At 30.5% G+C, this 16,411-nt stretch overlaps 1 protein-coding gene across 1 annotated transcript in view; it reads right to left on the minus strand.

The window, feature by feature from the left end:
* Positions 1-567: 567 nt before the first annotated feature.
* LOC145293775 (LHFPL tetraspan subfamily member 3 protein-like) overlaps positions 568-16,411 on the minus strand; it is a 63,981-nt gene continuing 48,137 nt past the window's right edge. The window contains exons 3-4 of the mRNA XM_080140291.1: positions 5,814-6,044; positions 568-962 (exon numbers count right to left, since the gene is read on the minus strand). Of these exons, the coding sequence (XP_079996417.1) occupies positions 835-962; positions 5,814-6,044 (359 nt within the window). The 3' untranslated portion in view covers positions 568-834. The remainder of the gene's footprint in view (positions 963-5,813; positions 6,045-16,411) is intronic.

Consider the following 16,411-nt stretch of genomic DNA (forward strand, 5'->3'; position numbering starts at 1 on the left):
TATATATATATATATATATATATATATATATATATAACGACTGAATCAGGAAAAAAACGCATTAAGGCAGTAGATCTTGGACAGCAAAGAACTCGATATCCTCTCGGATAGATCTATAAGAATAATAAATGATAATACTTAGCGTGACAGTTTACTGCAGTTGCACAGCATCACCCCTCATCAAAAGTGTACTCGACTGGTCTTAGTTGATTAATATTGATGTCAGTCGGATACATGTCTAATGAACGATGATGCCATGAAGTCACAGTAAGGTATTAGGGGGAGTACATTTTATCATCATTTATTTTATTTATATATATATATATATATATATATATATATATATATATATATATATATATATCTGTGTGGGGGGGTTATGTATATATATATATATATATGGGTGTTATGTGTGTTAACATTGTAATTTATTGCCAACAATGTTATATATTACACTGCTATGTTTGTTGACGCTAATATTTGCGTTTGTAGTACCATTCAATAAACAGTTAATTTTATTCCCGGGGCTAAGAATAAACAAAGAAAATCACAATACTGCATTAGTCATTTTTTTTTACTTGTTAATTGTGTTTATTCATTCTCGGTATCGATGACTAAGTTAATTGTGTATTTAATGGTACTACCTAGGCTAACACGAGTGTCAACAACAACAAAAAAACGCAGCGTAGGAATTAAATTTCTTTTCAATACGCATCGATTTTCTCCATTTCTCTGTAGAGTTTGGCGATTTCGGTAAAGTTAGCATCATCTTCGATTCCTCATTTCTGTTCCTTTCCCATCGAAAAATAAACAGGTAATAGCCAAGCAAAACTTCTACATATGATACGGGTTCGGCCTCGTGCTGGCCAAAGAGCGCTTCGATTTCTCAGAACGGTGTGAGTATTCTGAGTAACGTTCGTGATCATGATCCGACGCTATCTTCGAAACACTGTCGTTGGCGTCTGAAAAATAAAGAACGAGGATAAAATAACATTACTCATGTAGAAAATGGTTGGTTAGTTTTATGTATACGTGTACTAGAGAGTTTTGTTCAAAAGAAGATAAGTCTCTGACACAAGTAAGTTGTTGGGTGTTAAGTGTTGGGCATGATAGTCAGGGAAAAAAACTATATGGAAATAATTTACACAAGAAATACTTTAAAATATTCACATTTAAATATTTCGATCTCTGTGGCGGGCCCTTTTCTTCACAAAATTGTGTTACATAACAGAAAATGGCGAGCTTTAATGGATAGAATGATTGGCAGACGAAAGTTCCAAAATCAGTTTTATCTAGGAAACGGAAGTGACGTAAACACATGAATTTCCAGCAAGAGAATTCTATATCCTTTTGGTGACACCTTCAAGCGGAAGTAAATGTAAGAAGTTGCCGATGCTGATCTAGCTTTATTCAGGGTAGAGTGGCCTTATAATGTTATACAATTAGTGTATGATTTCTCTCTCTCTCTCTCTCTCTCTCTCTCTCTCTCACACACACTTTCTCTCTCTCTCTCTATCTATCTATCTATATAATCTATCTATCTATCTATCTATTTCTATCTCTCGCACGCAGTAATCCGTTGGTTATTCTGTTAATCTCTCTTATCTTTTTGCGACTGTGTATGATTTCTCTCTCTCTCTCTCTCTCTCTCTCTCTCTCTCTCTCTCTCTCTCTCTCTCTCTCTCTCTCTATCTATCTATCTATCTATCTATCTACCTATATAATCTATCTATCTATCTATCTATTTCTATCTCTCGCACGCAGTAATCCGTTGGTTATTCTGTTAATCTCTCTGATCTTTTTGTGACTATTTTATTCACTAAGTTGTCTTCAATATTTTAATAGAAAAGAATTTACTCGGGAGAGAGAAATTAATGTTCCATTTACTAATTAAAATTAAACTTTCAAAATTAACTAAAATTAAATTTTAAATTAAATAAATTAACTAAACTAAATTAAATTAACTAATCAAAATTAGAATTTCAAAATTAACTACTATCAAATTTTAAATTAAATAAATTTAATTAAAATTAAACTTTCAAAATTAACTATAATAATGAGTGATGCGCACGGAGAGAGACGTCGACGGAATATTCGCCTTAAATTAAGAGTTTTCTACATCATTGGCCGTGTCACATTTGCATGACTTCTACGGAGAGACAAATTTGAAAATCTTTGTTTTCTCTAGAAAACGTGACATCAGGCGTCAATTTTATTCAGCATTTGACATGTTGAGCCCTTGCCTCAACTTTACGTCACCCATTTATCATTCACCACTAGGAATGATTTTGTTTGTACTCATTGTGGCCCTTATCAAAATTCACACTAGCTTACCTAATCGCCATTGGTGTAGGGTCCCTAATATGTATCAGTAGCTATTAAATATACGTTTCTGATATTATCAGAAAAAACTCTCAATTTTTGCAGGAAGGAAGAAGTAAACAGTGATTTGTAATAAAGTCATTCGGGGTAAGGTTTAGGGTTAAGGTGTTTGTTCATAACTAATACCAACTTTTTAAATGCTGGAAGTATTGGAAACTTTTAGACAACGACGTCATAGGAATTGCCGTGTCACAACGCCAGTGACTCCGTTTAAGTAATCACATCGATAACGCTTCGGCATATTGTTGAATAAACACAAGTCGTCCGCCTCGTCAGTCAAACCAGTTCTCAATTTTTTCTGTTTCATATTACTTATTGGGTCAATGGCGGAGACAGAGGCAAGAGTCTCCGAACCGACAGCCTGATATTTTTGTTTTATATATATATATATATATATATATATATATATATATATATATATATATATATATATACATATATATATGTATATATATATATTGGGCGCGCGCGTGCGTGTGTGTGTGTGTGTGTGTGTGTGTGTGTGTGTGTGTGTGTGTGTGTGTGTGTATGTGGTCACGAATAGGCTCCTATATGGTTGACTATTTTAAAAAACTGATTACATATAATGATAGAAGGTGTATCGAGGATCAGGAATGGGTATGTTTGATCTGGCAGAACGGTGGTTCATAAAAATTGTGGGGTCTGCGTTCGCGCCTGGCCCCCAAAGTATGGAAATAAAAAATGAAAAAAAAAACGTTTACAAGGGGTTTTGATATAGATGTACATAAGAATACTTTGATTAGTATGTTTAAACTTAAATAGGGATGGTATGATAAAATTATGGGGTCTGCGTTCGCGCCTGTACTCGATGGAAATATGGCACAAACTTTAACAAAGACTTTTCATACCTATTTGCGAAAGTATACTTTGATAATTATGTTTCAGTTTGAAGAAATATGGCATAATAAAATTATTGGCTGTTAGTTCACGCCTGACCTCCATAGAATGTAAATATGTCACAAAGTTTAACAAGGTTTTTTAAAAGGGGTGAGTGTCCACAATAACACCTTAACTTTAATCTTAATTCACGTTAGCTTTTTTTTTTTAGTCGAATCATATTGTGTCCAATAAATTCACCTCATAAATTCACATTCTTATTAAAGTGAAAGCCCCCCCCCAAAAAAAAAAAGTCGGGACTTTAGACAATTCTTGACACAAATTTTGAATAACTCTGTTTTTTTTCCTTTCGCCACTTGTACGTGGCACTCTTTCGAAAATAGATAAATAATAAGAAATAAGAATGTTACTTGTTATCGTGTCAAAAGAAGGAAAACCCCTGCTCACGTGATTACGAGTCCTTTTAAAAACATTTACATAACCTTTTTATTTTTATTTATATTTCAACCCTTTCTGCGTGTTCTTTACATTATAATAGTACAACCCTGAATCCGACGGCGCAATACTACACCGTTCAATACTGTAAAACTGAAACGAAGTAGTTCTGCTTGAAAAGGGCGCTGTTTTTTTCTTATTCATATTTATATCGATTCTTTGCTTTAAAAAAACTAAAGTAATTACGTGTTTATTTTTTTCATATGCCATTTTGCTGTTTCGGATTATTTTACTAAAGTAAGTAAAGCTTCATTATTTTTCAAAACTGTTTTGTTTCTTTGTTTTTCGATATTTCGTCGATATTATTTAGTAAGAGTGTTTAGCAGAAAAGCCAACAAACGACTACCCGAAAAAATAAATATACAAGAAATAAATGTTACCATAGTCAATAAAAGTTCAGTTCATGTTATTTTTTTGTTTTGAAATAGTTTTTAATGCTTTTTACTTGAAATAATTTCAACGAACCGAAATTAAAACGAAATTTGAGGCGATAACTACTTAAATTAATTTTTATATAAACTACACATGCCATAATCGAATATTCCTCAAGCACAAAATAACGGAAAACATTCAAATATATTTATAAATTTTCTTTAAGTTGACGGAACTCTCTTAAATTGTTAACACGGAATGCTCAGGTGCCCCTCCTTCAAATTGAAAACGGGGCTCTCCATTTCAAAGTCGCTGACATTTTGATTTTTTTTTTAACCAGTTCGTGAATTTAAAAAAAAAAAAACTTTTTTTTTACAAATTACTTAAAAATACAAACCAATGAACTTTTGTACCATAAAAGTAACTTTTATGTAATATGGTAACATTTATTTCTTATATATTTATATTATTATATATATAACATTTTCTCTTTGTAAGGAAACATCATTTTGTTGGTCACTCTTGGCTACGAATGGAAACAAAGTTGATATAAAAAAATATATTTTCGCGAAAATTATCTTTACTTCCATAATATTTTGCTTAGGGTAAATTTTTTTAGTATCAAAACCTATCTCTTCACAACCCCCTCCTTTTCATAACCTATCATACTTTCATCAATCACAATCCATTTTCTGTAGGCTGTTTTTGAACCCAGTCAACTACGGGTACTTCTGCTAGTATATATATATATATATATATATATATATATATATATATATATACATATCTATATATATATATGTACATACATATTTGTATATATATATATATATGTACATACATAACTATCTATCTCTATATATAAGTGAAAGTCTCTCTCTCTCTCTCTCTCTCTCTCTCTCTCTCTCTCTCTGTTTGTGCACATTTCCCTACCAAACTACTCTGTCAATTTTCAGTCTACAGACTTGAGATTTGGGGAAAATTTTTTAATCGGTTTTCGGCCAGAAATTTGGCTGTCAATGGATCAAAGTTCAACGATTTGACCTTTGAAAACTCTACCAAACTCCTCCTCCAATTTTGGGTCTAAATACTTGAAATTTAAGATGTAAGTTCCTTGGACTTGAATCAAACTTTTAACTTGAAGTGATCCCAAAACAATAAATGTTAAGGGGTCAAAATTTAGCAAGGAACGAGCGTTTAGAGATAACTCATACGTAAGTAAAAATTTATATATATATATATATATATATATATATATATATATATATATATATATATATTAAGTTATGAAAACATATATAGCACTTAAGCTACACAGAATCCGCGTATCATACTCGTTTCCCGCGTTTGATCTCTATGTAGCTTAATTGGCATATATATATATATATATATATATATATATATATATATATATATATATATATATATATATATATATATATATATTCAAATATGCTACCTAGCTCTACTTATGAATCAAGCGATGTCGGAGTAAATATTGAAAATATTTAATCGTGAAACCTTACACTGATGATTCTCGAAACGATGAAACACTAGTGTCTGCAGGTATTTAAACATTATTATATTAATAATTATATATATATATATATATATATATATATATATACATATATATATATATATATATATATATATATATATATATATATATATATATATATATATATATATATATATCCACTTACTTTTGTGTTTGTAGATATCAGGAAGCAACTTGGCTTGTTTGGAAGCGAGCACAAAGGCCAACACTGCGAGGATAATAGCATCGAAGATGAGGACGATAGCCAGAATGTATGCCCAACGGATGCCGCAACGGTCGAGTCTATACTTGTCTGCGTTCTGTCCGCAAATACGGCGAACCACGTGATGATCCCATCCATTCGGGTAAATCACACAGCCAAGAATCAAGAACACAGCTGCAATCAGAAACAAATGCATACATTTAATATTTCCGCGTTTAAATAAATAAGATGTTTATATTAATATGTGTGTACACTCCTCGTCGAAATGATGAAAAATTATGCTTCGCCAGTGTTATGCCAATGCATACATTTAATATTATGCGTTTAAATAAAGAAGATGTTTATATTAAGATGTGTGTACACTCCTCGTCGAAAATGATGAAAAAGTATGCTTCTCCAGTGTTCATACTAATATCCATATAAAAAATAACGTCTCAATCTGTCAATTTAAAATGAAATTAACAAAAAAAAAGTTAACGACTTACACTGCAGTTTAAAAAACACATGAATCGGTATATAAAGAAAGGAAGGTTGTAGGGTTTGTTCTGTTTTATGGAAAAAAGCATCTCGTACACTATTTGATGAGAGAACAATGTTTACTTATGAATTTTACAGAAATCTAGATAACAAGGCACCAATTGATTCACGATTACGGTATGATGACGATGGGTAAGTCGTTTGCACTCACTAGCAAAAGATCTAGCTAATTTGCATATTCTTTTAAACATTCATTTTAATTAATTCCCTATTAGTTGATTCGGTTTTCTAATAGGATAATCACTTTTAGCTAACTAATACGTGTAATTATATTCATGCAGACATTCTTCATGAGTTATACTGGCATAATATTTGCGGAAAAAGTTTATAGTAAACACAAAAATTGTTTCTACATATATTTATGTATACGTATATATTTTTGTTTAACAAATTTTGCCTACCAAACTCCTCCTAGAGTTTTTGGTCTACAGACATGAAACTTCATATATAAGGTATTTGAATCCATGCAAAACTTCATATTTGGGTTTTAGCCCGGAAAAATAAGTGCAAAAGTGTTAAAAACAAATGAAATTTGCCAGCTGAAGGTCGAACGCCGGCATTACAAACGTATAACGTAGTAGCTATTGGTTCATGTTTTAATTTTTAGCCTTGCAGTAAACATGTTTTCATAGCCAAGTCATTGACGGCAGAAGCAAAATAAATCGCGAGCTGAACGTTTTGGTTTTGATTCTCGTTGGTGGCACATGATTCTTTTTTTATACACTTTTTAAATAAGATGTTTATATTAAAAAATGAATCCTTGTAATGTTAATAAGAGAGTTCTATTCATGCGATGTGAAACTTTTGACAAATTGGTTTTTCAATGTGCTGGTAAGCTTGCCAAGTTGTACAACATAATCAATGAACTATTATATGCTTATATACAAACATTGGGTCCGAAACAATTGTACGCCTGTTGTAACCAATAAAATAACAACATTTTGAAAATGAGTAACTACTTGAGTGTTTCTAACTTGTATCCTATATATATATATATATATATATATATATATATATATATATATATGTGTGTGTGTGTGTGTGTGTGTGTAGGAGCTGCTAAAAACAGCCTTCCTGCCTTGACAGAGTACAAACTAGACTTCGGAGCTTAGTGGGGGATGCCCTTTTCTCTTCCTTGCAACTTCTATCCCACGGAAGAGATGTTGCGAGCCTGTCTTTTTTTATCGTTATTTCCATGGCAAGTGCTCGTCTGAGCTCTAATCTCTGGTCTCTCCTCGCCAATCCTTCACGAAAAACACCCGTCTATCTGAAACCATTGTCAGTAATTTTCCCACTCTTTATCTGTACCTAAATCACAACGTAGATTCCATGAACAAAGCTTCTTTCTTAGAAGTGCACGCCTGTAGAACTCTCTTCCGTTTGCCTGTTTTCCACCTGACTACAACTTAGATGTCTTCAAGTCCAACATAAACAAATTCCTGATAAACCGCCCCCTTATGTAAGACACTTTATCAAATCTGCAATACTAATGATTACTACGATATTGTCCCATTGATTACTGTAAAGGCAATAACCCTTATCCTCATGTGGCTTCTTGGCCTTGATAAGTGGTAACTACCGTGTATATATATATTATATTTTTAAGTTATCCTCTCCTTCCGATTGTTTAGCCATAATTTTTAAAAATGCCACTTCCGGTTTGGCAGTAGTCGTAATAGCATAGACGTCAGGGTTTTTTCCAGTTCTTTTCCTCCTTCGCGGTACGAGTTCGAGCCTGCCTTCCTACTGCCACTTTTTTTTTTTTTTTTTTTGCTCAACAGACACATCCAACACCCTGGCAACGCCGGGCTTAAATATTAGTATATCTATAAAAGTGAAAATGTTTGTCTGTCTTTTCTCTATGGTAGTTAAGGAAGACTATTGTACAGAAAGGCATTACTTTACATATGCACATAACTCTTTGAACAGTACATAGGGCTCGAGCAAAGTAGGGCGTAACTGCTAGTCTATATATCTATAAAAGTGAAAGTGTCTGTGTGTCTGTGTGTCTGTCTGTGTGTCTGTCTGTGTACATTTCCCTACGCAATAACTCTGTCAATTTTAAGTCTACAGACTCGAAATTTGATATACAGGGTACTGAGATTTGGGAAAATCTTTGTGATCGGGTGTCGGCAAGAAATTGGGCTGTGAAGAGATTAAAGTCCAACGATTTAACCTTTGAGAACTCTACCAAACTCCTCCGAGAATTTTGGGTCTAAACACTTGAAATCTTAAATATAAGGTTCCTTGGATCTAACTTAATAATTCAATTTGAGTCCAAAACAATAAATTTTAAGGGATCATAATAGGGGTCACAGTTAAAAAATTGACCTTTTTTTGTTGTCTTTGTTTTGTTTTTTTTATTTTGTTTTTTGCTCATAATACACCTTCAAACACCCGGGCAACGCCGGGCAACCATGCTAGTATATCTTTAATATAAAGCTGAACGTCTGTGTGTGTGTCTGGTCACGAATAGGCTCCTATATGGTTGACTATCATAGAAAACTGATCACATATAATAATAGAAGATGTATCGAGATACAGGAATGGGTATTTTTTATCTGGCATAATGATAAGTATGTTTTAACTTAAATAGTGAGGTATAATAACATTGTGGGGTCTGCGTTCGAACCTGGAAATAGGCACAAACTTTAGCTTCTATCTGCATAAGTATTCTTTGATATATATCTGCGTAAGCATACTTTGATAATTATGTTTCAGTTTGAAGAAATATGGTATAATAAAATTATGGGTTGTTCGTTCGCGCCTGACCTCCATAGAATGGAAATATGTCACAAACTTTAACAAGGTTTTTTAATATAGATCCACAGAATATTGTGATAAGTGTTTCAGTGTGAACAGGTATGGTATAATAAATTATGGGGTTTATCTATTTTATTTTTACTTTCATCATATTTTGCTTTGGTTTTGATACCCCCAAATTCGAAGCTATCTCTTTACAACCCTTCCTTTTCATAACCTATCATACTTTCATAAATCAGAGTCCATTTTCTGTAGTTGTTTTTTTAACCCAGTCAACAACGGGTACTTTTGCTAGTATATATATATATATATATAAATATATATATATATATATATTCATATATATATACATATTCATATATATATACATATTCATATATATTCATATATATATACATATTCATATATATTCACATATATTCACATATATATGTATTCATATATATATATATATATATATATATATATATATATATATATATATATATATACATACATACATATTAAGTAATGTGATTTATAATTTAAAATTTAAAAATCAAATTTTAATTGAATTAAAAATCCGTTTCATAAGAAGGAACAACAACAAAATCAATTATCTGTACGGTCGTTTCGGAAAACAATGCTTTTTATTGTGGTATACATCAAGTTATGTAGAATAATTATATATAGTTTTTTGGTAAGCAAGGTCTCCTCATCAGCAAATTTAGGAGGGTTTTTATTGAATTTAAAAGACAACATAAATAAACCTAGCATTAAAAGTAAGGCAGATGAATCTTTTAATTTTTCTTTTTTTGGAATCAAGAACTGTGGTTAAAGTAGTCATTTAGATGTTTGTTATAGCTTTTTATCTTATTGAATTTTTATATATCTTATTTTTAATGCTAGGTTTATTTATGGTGTCTTTTAAATTCAATAAAAACCCTCCTAAATTTACTGATGAGGAGACCTTGCTTACCGAAAAACTAAATATAATTATTCTACATAACTTGATGTATACCACAATAAAAAGCATTGTTTTCCGAAACGATCGTACAGATAATTGATTTTGTTGTTGTTCCTTCTTATGAAACGGATTTTTAATTTAATTAAAATTTGATTTTTAAATTTTAAATTATAAATCACATTACTTAATATTGAATTAGCTCTAGGACATTTAACTATCGAGCTTATTATATATCTAAATTACAACGAGCACTTTCTATTTCCTGTATTTTAATTAAACTAGTAATTTCACTGTTACATTAAAATACACTCAGCTCTTTAGACTATTGTTCTAATCTCCTTTAAATATATACATACATATATATATATATATATGTATATTCGTATATATATGTATTCATATATATATATATATATTAATATATGTATATATATTCATATATATATATATATTCATATATATATATATTCATATATATATATATATATTCATATATATATATATTCATATATATATATATATATATATTCATATATATATATATTCATATATATATATTCATATATATATATATTCATATATATATTCATATATATATATATTCATATATATATATATATATATATCCATATGCATATTCATCTATATATATATATATATATTCATATATATTCATATATATATTCATATATATATATATATATATATATATATTCATATATATATATATTCATATATATATATATATTCATATATATATATAAATATACATATTTATATATATATATATTCATATATATATATATTCATATATATATATATTCATATATCTATATATATTCATATATCTATATATATTCATATATACATATTCATATATATATATATATTCATATATATATTCATATATATATATTCATATATATATATATATTCATATATATATATTCATATATATATTCATATATATATATATATATATTCATATATATATATATATATATATATTCATATATATATATATATATTCATATATATTCATATATATATATATATTCATATATATTCATATATATTCATATATATATATATATTCATATATATTCATATATATATATATATGAATATATATACACTTGTGCCCGGTATTATTCATACCCCCCTTTGAAAATTGAGTTTATTAGGTGTAACTTTGTAAGAATTTATTGTTTACGTCCATATTGATACATATTCTTAATAAACCTCTTCTGATCATTTTCCTCATTTTAAAATCTCGGGATACTTGTAATAAAAGAAATATACAGCTATTTATAAAATCTGCAATGTTCAAAAATAATCATACCCCCTTATTTTTTCAGTATTAATCGAGTTTCTGACTGTTTGTTTCCTGTTTGATTCTTATTTTGAATGCTTTTATACAACCTTTGATTAATTTCATTTCGTTTTTTGCATTTTTCAGAAATTAAAATGATATCAACTGAAAACCAATAAAAGAATAAAAATTATTAGAATGGGGAAGAAAAAAGAGCTTAGTAATGATCTTAGGACTAAAATTGTGAATTCACATAAGGATGGTTTAGGTTACAAGTCAATTTCCAAGAAATTTGAGGTCCCTACAGCAACAGTACAGAGCATCATCAAAAAATTCCAGAGCCACCACACAACAAACAACTTCATTGGTAGAGGAAGGAAAAGGAAACTGTCTGCTAGAGCCACCAGGAATATTGTAAGAAGTGTTAATGCAAATCCAACCACCAATACTAAGGACATTTTAGAAAATCTGGAGTCTTCTGGCATAAAAATATCAAGACAAACATTGCAAAGCACTCTGCATGAAAATGGTCTGAAAGGAAGAAGACCAAGAAGGACTCCATTGCACACCGGAAAACACCTTGCAGCACGTCTAAAGTTTGCTAGGACCCATGTGAATTCTCCAGAGTCCGTTTACTCAAGTATTTTGTGGACTGACGAAACAAAAATTGAATTGTTTGGCCATATGGATGCTTCTTACGTTTGGAGGAAGAAAGGAGAAGCTTACAACCCAAAGAACACCATACCCACGGTGAAACATGGTGGTGGTAGCCTAATGTTTTCGGGCTCCTTTTCGGCTAGTGGTCCAGGTAGTTTTGTCAAGATAGATGGAACCATGAAGAAGGAGCAATATTTGGAGATACTCCAGAAAAACATTAGACAGGATGCGGAGAAGCTCCATTTAGGACCAAACTGGGGCCTTCAACAGGATAATGATCCAAAACATACTGCCAAAATAGTCAAGAAATAGTTTGAGGATAATCAAATTAATGTTTTGGAATGGCCTAGCCAGAGTCCTGACCTGAACCCTATCGAAAACCTCTGGCACATATTGAAAACTGAGGTTAAAAAGCGGAAACCTAGAAATTTGAGGGATTTGGAGAACTACTGCATTGAAGAATGGTCAAAAATCAGTGTTGATGCTTGTAAAACCCTTGTTGATAAATATCCAAAACGGTTACAGGCAGTTATTAAGAATAAAGGGCATGCTATTGACTATTAGTAAGAGAGGTATGAATAATTTTGAACTAGTGCCATTATTGTTTTTCTTTGTATAATGTTTCAAACTTGCATAATTTATTTATTTGTTGAGTTTAAATTAAATGCTTATGCTTGATTTATTGTTTGAAATCCCTTTAATATTGTCTACCTTCTGGTTTGAGCAATATTCTCATAGAAATCTCAAAGATCCGAGGGGTATGAATAATATCGGGCACAAGTGTATATTTATATATATTCATATATATATATTCATATATATATATATTCATATATATATATTTATATATATATTTATGCATATATATATATATATATATATATATATAGATATATATATATATATAAGCCAAAGTGTGTTTGTGTGTTTTTATGTTTCGCAAAAACTTTCGACCGAGGCAACGGATTTTCACGAGTTCGGTATCATTTGTAAGCTCGACATCTTGGACGACAAATATCGAAAGATTTGTCCAAAACATTAATTCCTTAACCTTAAACTAGCCATTTTTTGTACAGGCAGCGGTAGCCAAAAACCGTCCTCTTATGACAAGATTGCTCTACGCATGCGCATATGACGTCGGAATATAAAGTTGAAAATATATTTAAAAAACAACCTAATTTCGTCAACGTCTTCTTAGCTCAGTTCATTCGAGGTCGGCGTCATTATCTAAAGGTTGTGAGTTCGAATCGTGGTATGAGATGTCTTCTTGTTCGATTTTTAAAGATTTGATATTGGAACAGGGTTATTTAAGCTATTTTGTACGTCCTATGTTTTTTTTTTGTTTTTTTTCAGATTTTTTTAAGAAGTTTTAACGTTCGTTTTTCTGGGGGGGGGGGGTTCTCCATCACATTCGCGTAATCTTTGTTTGTTTTTGTTTTCTGATTTCAAGAAATTTTAACAGCGTTCCTTTGCCTTAGGTTAGTTTTTTTTTTTTTCGATTTTTTTAAGTTTTAACCTTTTTATATAATATTTAAACAAGGTGATTTCTTCGTTTATTCTTTTGTTTTGATTTACCCCCCCCCCCCGTCCGAGCACACACACCTCTAAACACCCGGGCAACGCCGAGTACCCCCGCTAGTATATATATATATATATATATATATATATATATATATATATATATATATATATATATACATATTCATATATACATATATATATATATGGTGAATAAATGACAAAAGACTATATTCCAAAGTTGATGATGTTAACCATCTTATAATTTATTCCTTTTATTCTGTTGGCATTTACAATTCTCGACAATATCTCTTTTGTAACGCAAAATCAATCACGTAATTATTATATCAATTAGTGAGCCCATTTTGCCTTTAACCATCAAAATAACTGCACTAAATGCAAAATAGATTCACAAATTCATATAATAATTAAGTGTTTGATTTTGCGCTACGAAACAGATACTGTCAAGAATTGTAAATGTCAACTGAATTAAAGGAATAAATTATAACATGGTCAACATCACGAACTTTGGAATATAGTCTTTTGTCATTTATTCATTGTATAGCTCTGTAATTACATTGGGCTATTTAAATAAGGATTGGTATATATTTTACGGAAACAAAATATTTTTCCATAGAAGTATATATATATATATATATATATATATATATATATATATATATATATATATATACCTTTCTTTTGTCTTTTTTTAGTAATTTTTTATTTTCAATTACATTTTATTCTTTGTATATACCGAACATAGATAAAATAATAATAGTATAGCTACATACGTTTCAAGATTCAAATATTTATTTTTCATGCAAAACAGCTCTTACAGCATGTTAAAATTTCAGTACGTTTTTCACAGATCCGTTTCGTTATGCCGAAACAATCGGTTATTATCATGTCTTACCGACTCTTTTCGTGAATATCCTCCTAAAAAATAGTAGAAATTCTTGATTTTGTTTGTTTGTTTGTTTGCTTTGGTTTTACGGCATATCCACCCTTTTCAGGTTATTTAATGCCGAATCCAGTGATTTTGAAGAACATTTTTTTAATAGAGTGTATTTGTTTTTTAAGTTGGTTTCTATTTAACCCATAGTTGGGACCCTAACAAATACTACTACTCCGGGTTAGAGTGGCCCTGGGAGCAATGGCAATTAAAGGGTGGCCCCCACACTCCCCAAGGCCCACAAGCTGGGGTCTCACCATCGGATATAGTTTAAGGTCATATCCAGGATCAGGAATTCTTGGCTTAGAAAGAAAAAAATGTTATGGCTACCGGAACACACGATGTTGGATCTTCTATGAATTTTCTTACTTTTTTTTTCCGACATTATCAGCTCAATTATCATAGCAATGCAACTTGTAAACCCCATTGATCCATTCGGGTGGAATAGTAGGAGACATTACTTTTGGAACGCCCCTTGTACTACATAAATTTTTATGTAATAATACGTGGTTTTGAAATAGAGCGGCATATTTTTAGATTCCCCTAAAGTTAATAAAGTTTATCTTAACTAATAAATCTTTGATATAAACGTTTGTGAAATTTATTATAAGACGTGGACGTCTGCTCATGCGTATTTGCATGCAGATGTCTGCCATTTTGTGTAGGCACATTATTACCTCCCCTTACTATGTTTCATTGGCAAAACTATTATTTATTCATTTGTACTTCCGTCATAAATCTGCCATACCTAATGTTGCCGTCGAAGATGTCAAAGCTTTCGGATAAGTCTCAGCTGTAAAGGCGCGTAGTGTATTTTATGTTAGAGCAAGTGTTGTAGTGTAAATATTATGCTCGCTGCAAAGAGATATTAGCACGGCCGCTGAAGACGATAGATTTATTTGCACAACGTGTTTTTTTTTTTTTGCTTTGTTATTATAGCAAATAATATTATTGATTATTTATCTTCTATTCGGAAAGAAACTTCTTAAAACTTTTCAAATTGAAAAAAAAAAAGAAAGAAAAGGAGAGGAAAAGAAACTTAAGAAACAAATAGACAAGAAAGAAAGAAAGAAAGAAAGAAAGAAAGAAAGATCGAAAAAAATAAAGAAAGAAATACTGTGAATAATATTGAAAAAGGAAAACAAGTATAAAATACGCATCAAGTTCGCTTGAAAGCCAAATCACAACGTAATATTAAGGAAAATAAACAGATATTTTATTTGTTTGAAATTTATAATTTAAATATATTTCGGAGCTAATCTCCATGTTCAGTATCTTGGGGGGTCTCTCTTTTTTTTCTTTATCTCTTCTTCTTTCTTGCCATGCTGTAAAGTTGAGAAAAGAAAAGTCCATTTGTAAAGATCCGCGCGTTGTTTTCGGCGGTTGTATTTTGAAATGTTAGAATTGTGCGTCAAGGGTGTGTGTTCCATTATAGAAACGTTGATTTAATTTGAATAAAATAAAATACGCATCAGGTGCGCTTGAAAGCCAAATCACAACGTAATATTAAAGAAAATAAACAAATATTTTACTTGCTTGAAATTTATAATTTAAACATATTTCGGAGCTAAACTCCGTCCTCAGTATGTTGTTTTCTCTTCTTTTCTCTTCTTCTTTCTATAATGGAACTCACACCCTTAACGGAAAACAAGTGTTTTGGTTTATTATAGCAATTTTATTGATCATTTATATTCTATTCGGAAAGAAATTTTTTTTTTAAAAAGTTAATTTAAAAAAAAAATAAAATGAGGAGAACAAAATGAAAAAACAAATAGACAAGAGAGAAAGAAAGAAGGAAGGATAGAATAGAATGAATGAATGAATGAAGGAAGGAAGGAAGGAAGGAAGGAAGG

Source organism: Euprymna scolopes, chromosome 15, assembly GCF_053919585.1.
Source record: "Euprymna scolopes isolate OS-2025 chromosome 15, ASM5391958v1, whole genome shotgun sequence".
Lineage (NCBI taxonomy): Eukaryota > Metazoa > Mollusca > Cephalopoda > Sepiida > Sepiolidae > Euprymna > Euprymna scolopes.